Source organism: Sturnus vulgaris, chromosome 4 (assembly GCF_052056855.1).
Source record: "Sturnus vulgaris isolate bStuVul1 chromosome 4, bStuVul1.hap1, whole genome shotgun sequence".
In the NCBI taxonomy this organism is placed as follows: domain Eukaryota; kingdom Metazoa; phylum Chordata; class Aves; order Passeriformes; family Sturnidae; genus Sturnus; species Sturnus vulgaris.
The window spans coordinates 1490793-1507296 of NC_142246.1; the positions used below are offsets into that span (position 1 = coordinate 1490793).

The window sequence follows — 16504 nt, forward strand, 5'->3', positions numbered from 1 at the left end:
CCCCCTTCGCCTCCGCCTCCCCCCGGCCCGGCCCCGGCGGCCCGGCTCGGGCAGCAGCACCATGAGCAGCAGCAGCGCTCGCTGCCGCCGCCCCGCCGCCGCCCCACCGGCCCGGGCCATCCCGGCACCGCCGCCGCCGCCGCCTCCCCGGGGAGGCAGGGCCGGAGCCGCCGGGGGAGGCGGGGGCCGCGGCCGGCCAGGCTGACATCATTCCGGGGAGGAGCGGTCCCTCCCCGCGCAGCGCGGGGGGCGCCGGGCACCCCGAGGGGAGACCCCCGGGAGAGACCCCCGGGAGAAACCTCGGAGACCCCCGGGAGAGAGCCTAGAGATCTCCGGGAGAGACCCCTGGAGGAAACCCCAGAGAACCCGGAGAGACCCCCTGGGAAAGATCTCGGGAGAGACCGATGAGGCCACGGAGAGGTCCTAGAGAAGTCCCAAATGGGGCCCAGGACTAGCGTGAAGTGACCCCAATGCGTCCCCCGAGACACCCCGGGAGGACCCCAAACGGGTGCCAAGGGTGGCAAAAAAATGACCCCAGTGTGTCCCCTGAGATGTCCTGGGGTGATCCCAAATGGGTGCCAGGGATGGCACAAAGGGACCCCACTGTGTCCCCAGAGACACTCTGGGATGACCCCAAACAGCGCCAGGGATACCCCAGGGTGACCCCAAAGAGGCCCAGGGACCCTCTGGGATGACCCCAAAGAGGCTCTGGACACATCCCAAAGGAGACCCCACTGGAGCCCCTGGAGAGGTCCCAAATGGGTGCCAAGGGTGCCCCAAAGTGACCCCAATGTGTCCTTGGGGTGACCCCAAACACCTCCCAGGGTATCCCAGGGAGACCCCTCTGAATCCCCAGGGACACCCTTGGGGTGACCCCCAATAAGGCCCAGGAGTTCCACCTGTCCATGTCCCTCTGTCCATCCCAGTGTCCATCCATCCATTTATCCCAGTGTCCATCTGTCCATCCCAGTATCCATCCACCCATCCCAGTGTCCTTTTGTCCATGCCCTCATCATCCGTTCCCCTGTGTCCATCCTATGATCCATCCATCCCTGTGTCCATCCTTTCGTGCCTCTGTCCATCCCAATGTCCACCCATCCATCCCAGTGTCCATCCATGACCATGTCCATCCCCTGTCCATCCCAGTGTCCATCTGTCCCTTCCAGTGTCCATCTGTCCATCCCAGTGTCCATCTACCATGTCCATCCACCCTGATGTCCATCTTTCCGTGCCCCTGCCCATCCCAGTGTCCATCCATCCATCCATCCATCCCTCCATCTATCTGTCTGTCCATCCCAGTGTCCATTTGTCCATGCCCTCATCCATCCTTATGTCCATCCATCCATCACCCTGTCCATCCCAGCATCCATCTCTCTATCCTACCATCCATGTGTCCATCCCAGTGTCCCTTCGTACATCCCAGTGTCCCTCTGTCCATGCCCCCATCCATCATCTGTCCGTTTGTCCCCATGTCCATCTGTCCATCCTATGATCCATCCATCCATCCATCCTGGTGTCCATCCATTCACACCCCCATCCATTCCAGTGTCCATCTGTCCATCCATCCCAGCATCCATTTGTCCATCCCAGTGTTCATTCATCTATTTATCCCTCTGTCCACCTGTCCATCCATCCCAGTATCCATTTGTCCACCCCAGCGTCCATTTGTCCATCTCAACATCCATCCTTCTGTCCATCTATCCATGGCCCTGTCCATCCCAGCGTCCATCTCTCTGTCCTACCATCCATGTGTCCATCCCAGTGTCCATCCCTTCATGCCCTCATTCATCCCAGAATCCCTGTGTCCATCCCATTGTCCATCCCTCACTCCATCCCATTGTCCATACGAGTGTCCATTTGTCCATACAAGTGTCCATCCCATTGTCCATCCACCGCATTTGTCCATGCCCTCATCCACCCTTATGTCCATCCATCCTTCTGTCCATCCCACTGTCCCAGTGTCCATCTCACTGTCTTACAATCCATTTGTCCATCCAGTGTCCATCCCTCCCTCCATTTGACCATCCCAGTGTCCATCTGTCCATCCCTCCCAGTGTCCATCCATCCATGCCCTCACCCCTTCCAGCATCCATGTGTCCATCCCATTGTCCATCCCTCCATCCCATTATCCATCCCTCCATCCCAGTGTCCATCCCAGCATCCCAGTGTCCATCTGTCCATCCTCCCCTCCCGATGCTCCCCCAGGACCGTCCCCTCTCCCTGCCCCATTCCCATTCCAGGCTCCTTTGGGATCTGCGCCCTAAATGTCCCCTCATGGGGACAGCGGCACTGGAGGGACACCAGGGGACCCCAAATCGCGCTGGGGGACGGATTTGGTGTCACCAGTGGGGTCCGGCTTTATCCCATAGGATTCCCACCGGGAATGGGGTGGGAATCATTTCCCACATTCCCAAAGCCACCAAGCGCCCCTGGGGGTGGCAGAGGTGACCCCGTGGGGCGAGGGGACAATGCCACCCCCCCTCCGTGTCCGCTGTCACCTCCAGGGGACCGCGGGGACACCCCGACATTGCCCGGGTGGCCCGGTAGGGGGCGCCCCGCGTGTGTGGTGACGTCAGGATCACGCCTACATGGTGACGTCAGAGCCACGCCCGCTGTGACGTCAGAGCCCGCGGGTGAGGGCAGGGGCAATCCCAAAGAGGGCACAGAAATCCCAAACCCTGGGAGCTGTCAGCTCAAAAACTGGGAAAATTCACCCCAAAACTGGGAAAATTCACCCCAAAACTGGGAAAATTCACCCCAAAACTGGGAAAATTCACCCCAAAACTGGGAAAATTCACCCCAAAAATTAACATCGAAACCTCCAAACTGGGAGCAGTCAGCCCAAAAACGGAGAGCTCACCCCGACACTGAGAAAATTCACCCCAAACTGGCCAAATTCACCCCAAAAATGGATCCAGTCACCCCAAACGAGGCAAATTGACCCAGAAATGGATGCAGTCACCCCAAAAATGGATGCAGTCACCCCAAACCGGGCGATTCCTCCCCATCCCGGGGTTTTTGGGGTCCCGGGTGGTTTTGGGGATCCCCCCAGACCCGTCCCATGTCCCCATCCCCCCCTTACGCAATTCCCGTTTCCTTCCCCCTTCCCGTCCCGGATATTGGGGAACGTCCGGCCTGAGTCACCCCCTGGATGTCACCGGCACCCCCCAAAGTTCCCCCTGGATCCGGAAGGGGCTGAATCCATGGGAATTCCATGTGGGAAGGCAAAAAATCCCAGAGTTCCAGCCCAGAATTGCGGTTTCTTGGGTTTTTTTTGTTTTTTTTTTTTTTTTTTTGGTGGTTTTTTTTTTTTCCCCCCAATCCAAACCATTCCAGGATTATGGGGTTGGTTAAAAGTTTCATCCCAATGATCCTGGAATAGCCATGGGATCGATGTGGTTGTGAATATTCCATTGGGAGATCCCATTCCAGGGATTCCCAACCTGAAAAAGAACCCGAAAAAGAAAAGACAGGAAGAGAGGAGAAGAATTGGGTGAGCACCCCAAAAATTCCTTGGAATTTTTGGGTTACCCATCCCTGGAAATGTCTGAGATCAGATTGGACAGAGCTTGGAGCCACCTGGGAATGGGATTGATGGGATCTGGGGTCCAAAACCATTCCAGGATTCCAGAAGAAGCTGGAGGGACCCCATCAGGAGTGGGATCTCCCTGGGATTCCGAGGTTTCTCTGGGATTTTGGTGTCTGAGGGTGGGAGAAGTGAATTGGGGTCGAGGGGGGTTGAGGTGGAACTCTGGGGGCAGGAACGGGGACACGGGGATGTAGGGGCAGGGATAGAGGGGACACAGGGATAGAGGGATAGGGCTGGGGACAGAGGGACTGGGACAAGATCAGGAATAGGGACAGGGACCAGGGTCAGGGACAGGGTCAGGGACAGGGACAAGTCCAGTGACAGGATCAGGGACAGGATCAGGGACCAGGAGGATCAAGGTCAGGAACAGGTAAAGGGTTAGGATCAAATTCAGTGGCAGGGAGAGACAGGGACAAGGATGGGGACAGGATCAGAAACAAGGTCAGGATCAGGAACAGAGAGGGAAAGGGATGGGGACAGGATCAGAAACAGGGTCAGGATCAGGAACAGAGAGGGAAAGGGATGGGGACAGGATCAGAAACAGGGTCAGGATCAGGAACAGAGAGGGAAAGGGATGGGGACAGGATCAGGGACAGACACAGGGACCAGTCCAGTGACAGGATCAGGATCAGGGACAGGATCAGGGCCAAGTTCAGTGGCAGGGACAGAGAGAGTCAGGGACAAGAATGGGGACAGGATCAGGATCAGACGGGGATAGTCAGGGACAAGGATGGGGGCATGATGGAAGACAGGACCAGGGACAGACACAGGGACCAGTCCAGTGATAGGATCAGGATTGGGGACAGGGACAGGATCAGACAAGGACAGAGTCAGGGACAGGATCAAGAACAGGCACAGGATCAGGGACAGGGAGGGTCATGGCCAGGGACAGGACCAGGGCCAAGTTCAGTGGCAGGGACAGAGAGAGTCAGAGATAAGAATGGGGACAGGATCAGGGATAGGGACATAACCAGGAACAGACAGGGACAAGGATGGGGACAGGATCAGACAGGGATAGTCAGGGACAAGGATGGGGACTCGATGGAGGACAGGACCAGGGACAGACACAGGGACAGGGACCAGTCCAGTGACAGGATCAGGACTGGGGACAGGGACAAGGATGGGGACAGGACCAGGGACAGGCTGGGACAAGGACAAGTTCAGTGGCAGGATCAGGACTGGGGACAGGGACAAGTCCAGTGACAGAGACAGGAACAGAGACAGGGACAAGGCTGGGGACAGCATCAGGGACACACAGCGACAGAGCCAGGGCTGGCCTCGGTGTCCAATCCCCCCAGCCCTGCCTGTCCCCTGGGGGCGGGGGGACACGTGTGACGCCGGCCGGGTGGCACCACCGAGGTTCCTGTTCTCCGGCGGGCACGGGGCAGGAAGCGGGAGCAGCACCGTCCCTGTCCCCAGCGTGTCCCCAGCGTGTCCCCAGCGCCATGGCCGAAGGTCCCGACCTGTACGAGACCCTGGAGATCCGGTACCCGCCCCCCCGGGCCCGCGGGGGCCCCGGCCGGCCACCGGCGCGGTCCCCGAGGTGGCACCGGGCGGGGCACCGGGCGCTGGGCACGGCCCTGCTGCTGCTGCTGGTGGCGGCATTGGCGGCGCTGGGCACCCTCTGTGAGTGGGGACAGGGGGGACAGCGGTGGGGAAGGGGTGGGAGAGGGGCTGGGAAGGGGCTGGGAGTGGGTTTGGGATTTGGGGAGGGGTTGGGAAAGGGCTGGGGTTTGGGGAGGGGTTGGAGAGGGTCTGGGGCTTTGAGCCGGGAAAGGGACTGGGAGTGGGGAAGGGGTTGGAAGTGGGTGAGGGGTTTGGGGAGGGCTTGGGAAAAGAGTTGGGAATGGGGTTGGGGTTGGGAAAGGGGCTGGGAGTGGGTCTGAGATTTGGGGAGGGGTTGGGAAAGGGACTGGGAGCGGGTCTAGAAGTTGGGGAGTGGCTGGAGAGGGGCTGGGAAGGCTCTGGGGTTTGAGGAGGGGTTGGAGAGGGGCTGGGAATTTGGGCCGAGGTTGGGAAAGGGACTGGGAGTGGGGAACGGGTGGAAGAGGGGCTGGGAAGGGGTTGGGAGTGGGTCTGGGATATGGGGAGGGGCTGGGAAAGGGACTGGGGAAGGTGTGCAAAAGGGGCTGGGAGTGAGTTCGGGATTTGGGGAGGGGTAGGGAAAGGAGTTGGAAGTGGGACTGAGATTTGGAGAGGGGTTGGGAAAGGGACAGAGGTGAGGAAGGGGTGGAAGAGGGGCTGGGAAGGGGCTGGGAGTGGGCAGGGGGCTGGGAAGGGGTGGGAGAGGGGATGAGAAGGGGACAGGAGTTGGGGCAGGGATTGAGAAAGGGGCCGGGATTGGGGCTGGGGTTTGACAAGGACAAGGGCTGGGAGTCAGAAGCGGGATGAGGAGGGGGCTGGAAAGGGCAGGGAGCTGGGAAAGGGCCTGGGAGTGGGGCTGGGGGATGGAAGGGGATGGGAGTGGGGTCGGAAGAGGCTGAGGAGGGGTTGGAGTGGGGATGGAAGTGGGAAAGGGGCTGGGGTTTGGGGAGGGGACTGGGGGATTGGGAGGGGGTGGGAAGGGGACTGGGAAAGGGCTGGGATCTGGAGAGGGGCTGGGAAAGGAACTGGGAAGGGGCTGGGAGAGAAACGGGGAGTGGGGCTGGAGAGGGGTGGGAGAGGGGAATGGACTGGGAATGGAGCAGGCGGGGTCGGGGGTCCCGGGCAGGGGATGGGAGGGGACAGGGACCCCCGGGCAGGGTCGGGGGTCTTGTCACGGCCCTGTCCCCCCCCTCCCAGACCTGCAGGGCCGGGGGGAGCTGCGGGCGGCGCGGGCAGAGCTGGCAGCGGCCACCGACCCCTTGTTGCCCGACCCCAACGGTGAGAGACCCCCGGCACTGGCCCTGTCCCCAACCTGAGCCTGGCACCGGGTCCCTGTCCCCACACCCTGCCTGCAGCTCCCGTTCTGCACCCGCTGTCACCAAATCCCGGGCACAGTCCCTGTCCCCAAATCCTGTTCACAGCTCGTGTCCCCAAATCCCACGCACAGTCCCTGGCCCCAAACTGTCCCCAGCCCGCAGTCCCTGTCCCCAGATCTTGTCCCCTGTCCCTTACCTGTCCCTTGTCCCCGGACCTTGTTCCCTGTCCCCAGACTGTTCCCAACTCCTGTCCCAAAACTCTGTCCCTTGTCCCCTGTCCCCACACTGTTCCCAGCTCCTGTCCCCAACCCGTCCCCAGCCCGTGTCCCCTGTCCCAAAACTCTGTCTCCAGTTCCTGTCCCCATGTTCTGCCCCAGTCCCTGTCCTTACCTGCAGTCTCTGTCCCTTGTCCCTGTCCCCAAACTGCTCCCAGCTCCTGTCTCCAACCCTTGTCCCCTGTCCCTAAATCCTGTCCCCAGCCCGTGTCCCGTGTCCCCAGCCCCAACTCCTGTCTCCCCATGTCCCCACAGGTGACACCCCGTCAGCGGCACAGCGGCGACAGGACCAGCTCGGTGGGTGACAGGGGGGAGGGAGGTGACAAGGGGGAGGTGACAAAGGCAGTGACAGGGGGAGTGACAGAGGGTGTGGCCGTGTCCCCTCCCAGGGCGGTGGCTGTGGGTGTGCCGGGCTCGGCGGAGGTGACAGGAGGTGTGATAGGGATGTGACAAGGCGGTGACAGAGGGTGTGACAGCGATGTCGCCGTGTCGCCGCGCAGGGCGGTGGCTGCAGGGGCTGGAGCTGGGCTGGCGCTACCACCGGGGCAAGATTTACCTGTTCTCGGTCCAGAGGCAGCCCTGGGCCGCGGCCGAGGCCGCCTGCGCGCTGACACACGCGCACCTGGCCTCTGTCACCAGCGCCGAGGAACAGGTGAGGCTGGGGACACCGCCAGGGACAGCCACTCCTGTCCTGTCCTGCTCTGTCCCCTCCCACCTGAGCAGCGTCTGCCTGTGCACCTTTATGGGCGTGTCCCCAAATCCCATTCACAGCCCCTGTCCCCAGCCCCTGTCCTGTCCCCAAATCCCATTCACAGCCCCTGTCCCTAAATCCTGTCCTATCCCCAAACCTGCCCATAACCCCGTCCCCAACCCTTGTCCCCCACCCCTCCCACCTCCCCATCCTCCTTCCCCCTCCTTTCCCCTGCCCATGGCCTCCATTCCTGTGTCCCCTCACCTGTCCCCATGTCCCTCATTCCCTACCTGTCCCTGTGTCCCCTTACCTGTCCCCTCTCCCACTCCATCTCCATAACTGTCCCCGTATCCCCTCACCTGTCCCCATTCCCTTTGTCCCCCATTGTGTCCCCTCACCTGTCCTCCTTCCCTTTGTCCCCCATTGTGTCCCCTCACCTGTCCCCAGGCTTACCTGGCCCGGGAAGCCCGAGGTGGCTCCTATTGGATCGGGCTGGCAGCCACAGGCCCGGGGGGCTCCTGGCGCTGGGCAGACGGGACCCCCTATTCACCTGAGCACAGGTGAGCGGGGTGGGGACACCTGGGGACACTTGGGGACAGCACTGTCCCCTCTCCCTGACCCCTCCTCCCCCGTTTTTTTCCCCGCAGTTTTTGGGCGCCAGGCCAGCCGGACAGCACTGACCACGGCCAGTGGGGGGGGGAGGGCTGTGTCCAGATCCACCCGGTGGGAACGGGGCTCTGGAATGATCACAACTGCAACTTCAGCTTCCCCTGGGTGTGCCAGAGGGACCTCAGTGTCCCCTGAGTGTCCCCAAGGAGGGGCAGGGGGGGTTTATGGGGGTCTCGGAAAATAGTGGGGTGATCCCGCTAATCCTGAAGGAGGAATCCTGCAGGGGGCTCAGGTCCCACTAAAATCAGTGGGATGATCCCAATAATCCTGTGGGATGATCCCAATAATCCTGTGGGATGATCCCAATAATCCTGTGGGATGATCCCAATAATCCTGTGGGATGATCCCAATAATCCTGTGGGATGATCGCCCTCTTATCCAGGAGGTTCAATCCCCCAAAAATCAGTGGAGTGATCCCATTAATCCTATGGGATGATCCCAATAATCCTGTGGGATGATCCTCCTCATATCCAGGGGGCTCAGATCCCCAAAAAACAGTGGGATGACCCTAATAATCCAGTGGGATCAGTGGGATCTCTGAATCCAAGGGTTTCACTCGCCCAAATCCAGTGGGATGATCCCAATAATCCTGTGGGAGGATCCCCAAAAAATCAGTGGGATGATCTCTCTTATGCTGTGGGACGATCCCATTCATACCCAGGAGGTTCAATCCCCCCAAAATTTGTGGGATTGCAATAATCCCGTGGGATGATCCCAATAATATCGAGGAAGTTCAATCCCACAAAATCAGCAGGATGATTCCTCCTATCCTGTGGGATGATTGCAATAACCCCGTGGGAAGATCCCCCTCTTATCCAGGAGGTTCAATCCCCCAAAAATCAGTGGGATGAGTTCCCTTACCAGGGGGTTCAACCCCACATCCATAGGGATCTCACCCCCCTTATCCAAGAGGATCATCCCCCAAAATCAGTGGGATCATCCCCCATAATCCCCCATATCCAGAGGGATCAATCCCCACTATCCAGTGGGATCTCATCCCCCAAAATCAGCGGGATCACTCCCCTTACCCAGGGGTCTCATCCTGCCACATCCAGTGGGATCATCCCCCATATCCACAATCAATCCCCTAAAACCAGAGGGATCAATCCCCCATATCCATCGGGATTTCATCCCCCAAAATCAGTGGGATCACATCTCCCAAAAACCAGTGGGGTCAATCTCCCCTATCCAGTGGGATCATCCCTGCTTTATCCAGGGATCTCATCCCCCAAAAACCAGTGGGATCAATCCCCCCTATTTAGGGAATTTATCCCCCATAACCAGAGGGATCATCCCCAAAATCCAGTGGGGTCACCCCCCTTCATCCAGGGATCTCATCCCCAAAATCCTGTGGGATCAATCCCCCCTATTTAGGGAATTCTTCACCCATATCCAGTGGGGTCACTCCCCTTTATCCTGAGATCTCATCCCCAAAAATCAGTGGGGTCACCCCCCTTTATCCAGGGATCTCATCCCCAAAATCCAGTGGGATCAATCTCCCCTATCTAGTGGGATCATCCCCAAAATCCAGTGGGGTCACCCCCCTTTACTCTGGGATCTCATCCCCCAAAAATCAGTGGGATCACCCCCCCCATTTATCCAAGGATCCCCAACCCATGCCTGTCCCAAATGTCCCAAATCCCGGTGTCACCCTTCCCCTCTCCCTGACACCCCGTGACAATTTTTGGGGTTCTCAACCCACCTTGGGACATTTTGGGGACGCCGCCCTAAATATAACCCAAATTAATCGCAGCTGAGCAGAGAATAAATTGCTTTAAATAACTCAAAAAGCAAAAAAAAAACCCAAAACAAACAAAAAACCCAACACAAAATAACCCCAAAAAAACCGTCCCACAAAAAGAATCCAAAAAAAAAAAAAAATCAAACAAAAAATAAGAAAAAAAAACACACAAAAATCAACCAACCCCACCAAAACAAACCCAAATAACCCCAAAATAAGCCCCCAATACTCCTTAAAAATACCAGAAAAATTCAAAATACCAAAACAAACTCAAATAACCCCAAAATAGCTAAAGGAAAAAACCCAACTCCCCACAAAAACCCCAAAAGATAAAACAAACCCAAATCACCCCCAAAAAGAGGGAGGGGAAAGGGAATAAAAAGGGAATAAAAAGGGAATAAAAAGGGAATAAAAAGGGAATAAAAAGGGAATAAAAAGGGAATAAAAAGGGAATAAAAAGGGAATAAAAAGGGAATAAAAAGGGAATAAAAAGGGAATAAAAAGGGAATAAAAAGGGAATAAAAAGGGAATAAAAAGGGAATAAAAAGGGAATAAAAAGGGAATAAAAAGGGAATAAAAAGGGAATAAAAAGGGAATAAAAAGGGAATAAAAGAGGGGCAAAAGAAAGGTGGAAAAAGGGGGAAAGCGGAATTAAAAGGGGGAAAAGAAGGTGGAAAAAAGGGGAACAAAAGGGGAGGGAAGGAACTTTTAAAAAGGGAAAAGAGAAGGGAAAAAACGGGAGGAAGGGCGGGAAAAAGTGAATTAAAAGAGAGAGGGGAAAAGGGAATTAAAAAGGGGAAAGGGAAGAGGAAAAAAGGGGAAGAAAAGGACGGTGAATTTCCCGCCGTGCCGCGCGCAAGGGAGGCGCAGAGGAGTAGCAATGTCGCGATATGTCGCCGTATGTCGCGATATGTCGCGCGCTGTCGCCCGTCCCAGAGCGCCGCCTGACCGGGAGGCGCCGACTTCCGCGCCGCCGTTTATATTGTAAACGAAAGGCGGCGGCAGCCAATGGGAGAGCGCGATAGGCGGGGCCGACAAAGCGCGGCAGATGATTGGCCTAAAGTAATGATTGGCGGAAGCTGCGACCAATAGAAGAGTGCGGAGGGTGGAGCCAGGGAAAGTGCGGAAGTACTCAAGGAGGGGAGCGAAAGGAAATTGATTGACGGGAGCTGTAGCCAATAGGGAGCAGGAAGAAGCTAAATAGGCGGGGTCATGGGAAGGGGCGGGGCTTAATGTCCGAAATGGCGCGGGGTCGAATGGGGTGGAATGGGGGGGACATTTGAGGGGGGATTTTGGGGACACGGCCTCGCCAGGGTGGGGACATGGCTGGAGGAAGGGACAAGGAGGGGGTGGCAGTTGAGAACCTCCCAGAAGTGCAAGTGGGGGTCGATGGTCCCGACTGAGGGGGGCCATGTCACCACCATAAGGAACAACCCCTGGCCTGGGGGTGTCACTGTCACCTCCTGGGGTTGTGGCTCTGTCCATATCCCGTCCCAGTGTCCATATCCCATTCCCACTGTCCATATCCCATCCCAGTGCTCATATCCCATCCCAGTATCCATATCCCATTCCCAGTGTCCATATCCTGTCCCAGTGTCCATATCCCATCCCAATGTCCATATCCCATTCCCAGTGTCCATATCCCATTCCCAGTGTCCATATCCCGTCCCAGTGCTCATATCCCATCCCAGTGTCCATATCCCATTGCCAGTATCCATATCCCATCCCAATGTTCATATCCCAGTATCCATATCCCATCCCAATGTCCATATCCCATCCATGGTAGGCCCTATTTCTGTTGCCGTGGCACCAAGACGCGCCTTGAAGCCCCGCCCTCGTTGCCATGGCAGCAGTGACGCTCCCATTAAGCCCCGCCCAATTTCCATGCCAATGGGACGCTCCCATTAAGCCCCGCCCCGTTGCCATGGCTCTAAGACGCTCCCTGCAGCCCCTGCCCCGTTGCCATGGCAGCAGCGACGCTCCCGGAAGTCCCTCCCCCGTTGCCATGGCACCGCGACGCTTCCCATGATGCCCCGCCCCCGTTGCCATGGCACCGTGACTCTTCCCATGATGCCCCGCCCCCGTTGCCATGGCACCGCGACTCTTCCCATGATGCCCCGCCCCCGTTGCCATGGCACCGCGACGCTCTGGCCGGGCCCTCATGGCGGCCGAGGGGCCGCAGGCGGGGCCGGACACGTCGCTGGTGTCCCTGTACCGCTGGTTGGACACGGTGCCACTGTCGCGGCCGCGCAGGAACATCGCCCGTGACTTCAGCGACGGGGGTTGGCCTTACGGGGACACGGCGGGGTGGCCGGGGCGGGCTGTCCCTGGTGGTGCCACCCGCAGAGTGTCCCCTCTGTCCCCGCAGTGCTGGCGGCCGAGGTGGTGAAATTCTTCTTCCCCTCCATGGTGGAGCTGCACAGTTTTGTACCCACGAGCTCCACGGCGCAGAAAGTCGCCAACTGGGGCCACCTCAACAGGTAGGGACAGATGCCACCAGCTCCGTGTGACACTCACACCCTGGGGTGTCCCCAAAGTGTCCCCGCGTGTCCTGGGGTCCCGCTGTTGGTCACACCCCGACACCTCCGTGTGGCCTCAGAGCCACCGTGGCGTGCTGTGGGTGGGGATTGGTGTCCCCTTGTGTCCCCTCCCGTGTCCCCCCCGTGTCCCTCTGTCACCTCCCCCCGGGTTTTTCCTTCATCCCAAATTTTAGGAAAGTGCTGAGTAAGCTGAATTTGCGCGTCCCGGAGGAGATGATCCAACAGCTGGTCCAGAGCCGGCCGGGAATGGCCGAGCAGCTCCTGCAGCTCCTGAGGGAAAAAATCCAGGAGAGGCAGAGGCAGAGGAAGGTGAGGGAATCCCCTGGGAATGGGGAATTCCCGGGAATGGGAATGTCCCAGGAAATGTTGGACATTGGGTTTTGGAGCAAGCTGGGATAGTGGGAAGTGTCCCCAGATGGGATTTAAGGTCACTCCCAACATAAATCATTCCAGGATTCTGGAGCCAGGCTGGGAGAGGTGGAAATGTTCATCTGGAGAAGGGAAAATTCCAGGGAATGCTCAGAGTCCCTGCAGGGGCTCCAGGAGAGCTGGAATTGGGGACAAAGCCTGGAGGGACAGGACCCAGGGAATGGCTCCCACTGGGAAAGGGGAGATTGGGCTGGGATCTTGGGAAGGAATTCCTGCCTGGGCTGCAATTCCCGGATTTGCTGTGGCTGCCCCTGGATCTCTGGGAATGTCCAAGGCCAGGTTTGGATCCACCTGGGCTGGTGGCAGGGGCTGTCCCAGCTATTCCAGATGTTCCAGAGGTTTTCCTGCCTCTCCTCACAGCCCCCAGCAGAGCCAGCAGCGCTGGAGGAGGGCGGATACCTGGACACAGGTAGGGATGGGGGGAAAAGGGATCCCAAAATCCCCCACTGGGATCTTTTGGGGTCCCTGGGAGGGGACAGGGGTGTCTATCCCTGTGGGATTTTCCAGGCCATCCCAAGGTCCGGAGTGATTTGGGAAACCAGGAGGGCGCTGCCAGGTGAGGGCTGGGCAGGGAATGGGACCCTCTTGGGGTCGGGGGTCTTTATGGGGTCACTGTGGGGGTCAGGGGAATCCTTGTGGGGTTTCGGGGTGACTGTGGGGTTTGAGAAGTCCCCATGGCTGTCAGGGGGTCCCTTGTGGGGGTTTGGGTGTCCCTTGTGGGGGTCAAGGGGTCACAGTGGTGGTTTGGGGACCATTGAAGTGGGTCGGGGGTCCCTGTGGTGGTTTGGGGTTCCCTGTGATGTTTGGGGTGTCCCCGTAGGGGGTCAGGATGTCCTCATATGTCTCTTGGGGTCCTTGTGTGGGGTTTGGGGTGTCCCCGTGGGAGTCTGGGCGTCTCTGTGGGGTTTGGGATGTCCCCGTGGCGGTCAGGGGGTCCCTGTGGAATTTGGGGTGTCCCCGTAGGGGTCAGGATGTGCCCATATGGCTCTTGGGGTCCTTGTGTAGGTCAGGGGTTCCCTGTGTTTTTTGGGGGTCACAGGGGGTTGTCTGGGGGGTCACTCCGGGGTCTGGGTGTCCCCGAGTGTCCCTGGGTGTCCCCACGGATCCCTCTGGGGACCAGCACATTCCCATGGGATCGGGGGACGGGATTTGGGGTAACCCCCGGGCCACAGGCGGGCTCGATGTCGCCACGTCCCTGTCCTGTGGCCGCGCCAGGGGGGTGCCAGCCCAGCCCGGGGCTGTCCTTGGGGACATGCGACAGCAGCTGGAGGAGCGCGAGCAGGCGCTGCAGCTGGCGAGGGACACGATCCAGGTGAGCGCATCCCAAATCCCGGGGGGACACGGGGACATCCCGGGGGGACACACGCGACACTGGCCTGGCCCCGCCCTTATTCCCGGCTTTTCCTGGTTTTTCCCTGTCCCTTCTTCCCTAAAATTTTCCCTCTCCCCCTTTCCCAGCTTTTCCCTGTCCCTCCTTCCCCGCTTTTCCCGGTTTTTCCTTGTCCCCCTTTCCCGGCTTTTCCCTTTTCCCCCTTCCCAGCTTTTCCCGGTTTTTCTCTGTCCCCCTATTCGACTTTTCCCGGTTCCTCCTTCTCTAAAATTTTCCCCGTCCTCCTTCCCGTTTTTTCCCCCCGATTTATCCCCTTTCTCCCTTTCCAGTCTTTTCCCAGTTTTTCCCCGTCTCACAAATTTTCCCTGAAATCCGGGTTTTTCCCGCCGCAGATATAAATTTCGGGAAGAGCCGCAATTATGTGGGATATCTGGGATGGGAAGAGCGGGATATCTGGAATCCCTTTTTTTTTGTTTGCTTTTTTTTGGGGAAAGGGGAGGCTGCGATCGGAATCCCAAATCCATCGCTTTCCCTCAGTGGGGTAAAAAAAAAAAAAAAAAAAAAAAAAAAAAGATCCCCGGGAATGGGATTTTGGGGTTTTGGGATCTGGGGATTTTGGGATTTAGCTCCCAAATCCCTCGGGAATCGCAGATCCTGCAGGCCAAGGTGGGGCGGCTGGAGCAGCTCCTGCTCCTCAAAAATCTCCGCATCGACGACCTGAGCCGGCAGCTGCAGCAGCTCCAGGGCCAGCGCCGCTGACAGGCGACAGTGACACCGCTGCCACCGCGGGGTGGCACCGCGCTGGTGGCCCGGGGACACCCCAGGGGGGCTCCCAGCGCGTCCCAGTTCGCCCAGTGCCCGGTGCGGCTGCGGCGCTGGGGATTAAAGTGTTGGAACTTGGATCGGGGTGAGAGTGAGGGGACAACGAGGGGACAGCGAGGGGACAGTGCGGGGAGAGGACAGCAGTGTGGAGATGGCACTATGGGGACGTCGTTGTGGGGACAGCAGAGTGACAGCGACATCCCACGTGTCCCACCTCCCCGGTGACATCCCCAGCCACGGGGACACGCCCAGGGGGTGGCTCTGGGGACATGAGCGTAGAGGTGGCAGTGTGGGGACACGATAGGGACACTGTGAGGGACATCGGCGTGAGGACATCAGGGACATCGAGGTGGGGACACTGTGGGGACTTCATAGTGGCGACAGCAGGGAGGGGACAGCAGAGTGGGGACATCGGCGTGGGGACACTGTGGGGACACTGAGGGGGCAGCAGGGTGGGGACAACATTGTGGGGACACCGTGGGGATGCTGTGGGGACATCAGGGTGGGGACAGCAAGGTGGGGATGGCAGTGTGGGGACACTGTGGGGACAGCAAGGAGGGGACACTGTAGGGGGCCGCCATGGGGACACCCTGGGGATGCTGTGGGGATATTTGGGGACACTGTGGGGACGCTTGGGGACACCCTGGGGACACTGTGGGGATATTTGGGGACACCCTAGGGACGCTGTGGCCGCTCCTCCCGCCCGGTGGCCGCCGGGATTTAATCCCTTCCCAAATCCAAATCCCGTTGTTTTTTTGTAATCCCGGAGCAAATCCGCGCCTGGCGCTGGGAGGTGGCAGCGACATCCCCCGTGTCCCCCGCCCCCAGGTGACATCCCCAGCCACGGGGACACGCCCAGGGGTGGCTCTAGGGACCGTCCCTGTGCCAGAGTGGTTTTTTATAGGGAAAACTTGGAATTTCCGGCCGATGTGGGAATGGGAGAGGGACAAGCCGGACCCTGGTGTCCCCTCCCTTGGGGACAAGCCGAGTGTGATGTCACCGTGCCGGTGACAAGGACACAGCCGGGGCTCTGGGGATCGCTGGGAATGCGGATCCCAGATTTCTGGGAAAGTGGATCCCGGTTTTTTAAGCGTTCCCGCAGCTGGAAAGGCCCCCTGGGGGGGGACACTGTCCCCCATGTCCCTCACGTGTCCCCCATGTCCCTCACGTGTCCCCTGACCCCGCTGTCCCCCCGGCATTCCCGAGGGACAATCCCGGTGCTCTCGGGATGGGAACGGGCGGCGTTGGCCGTGTCCCGGTGGGATGTGGCCGTTCCCTGTCCCCTGTCCCCTGTCCCAGCAGGAAGGGACACAGAGGTCGGGGTGGGGACAGGAGGGACAGGGCTGGGTGGTCCGAGGCTGGGTGGCCACCAGGGAATGGGGTGGGATTGGGACTGGGATTGGGACTGGGACTGGAATTGGGATTGGGATTGGGACTGGGATTGGGATTGATACTGGGACTGGGACTGGGACTGGGATTGGGATTGGGATTGGGATTGGGATTGGGATTGGGATTGGG

The 16504-nt window shown here is 59.0% G+C and overlaps 2 protein-coding genes across 2 annotated transcripts; both read left to right on the top strand.

Moving 5' to 3' along the window:
• The first annotated feature begins 224 nt into the window (after positions 1-224).
• LOC148223828 (C-type lectin domain family 4 member F-like) lies at positions 225-10229 on the top strand. Its single transcript, XM_088162905.1, has 6 exons — positions 225-5215; positions 6371-6451; positions 7020-7061; positions 7265-7416; positions 7903-8015; positions 8103-10229. The coding sequence occupies exons 1-6, from the start codon at positions 5035-5037 to the stop codon at positions 8257-8259; spliced, it is 726 nt and encodes a 241-aa protein (XP_088019031.1). The 5' UTR covers positions 225-5034; the 3' UTR covers positions 8260-10229.
• Positions 10230-11980: 1751 nt separating this feature from the next.
• Positions 11981-15057, top strand: SPEF1 (sperm flagellar and cilia associated 1). The gene is made up of 7 exons (XM_088162908.1): positions 11981-12147; positions 12234-12345; positions 12579-12714; positions 13195-13243; positions 13342-13390; positions 14050-14146; positions 14816-15057. Exons 1-7 carry the CDS (start codon positions 11997-11999, stop codon positions 14921-14923), a joined length of 702 nt encoding a protein of 233 aa, XP_088019034.1. The 5' UTR covers positions 11981-11996; the 3' UTR covers positions 14924-15057.
• Positions 15058-16504: the final 1447 nt, after the last annotated feature.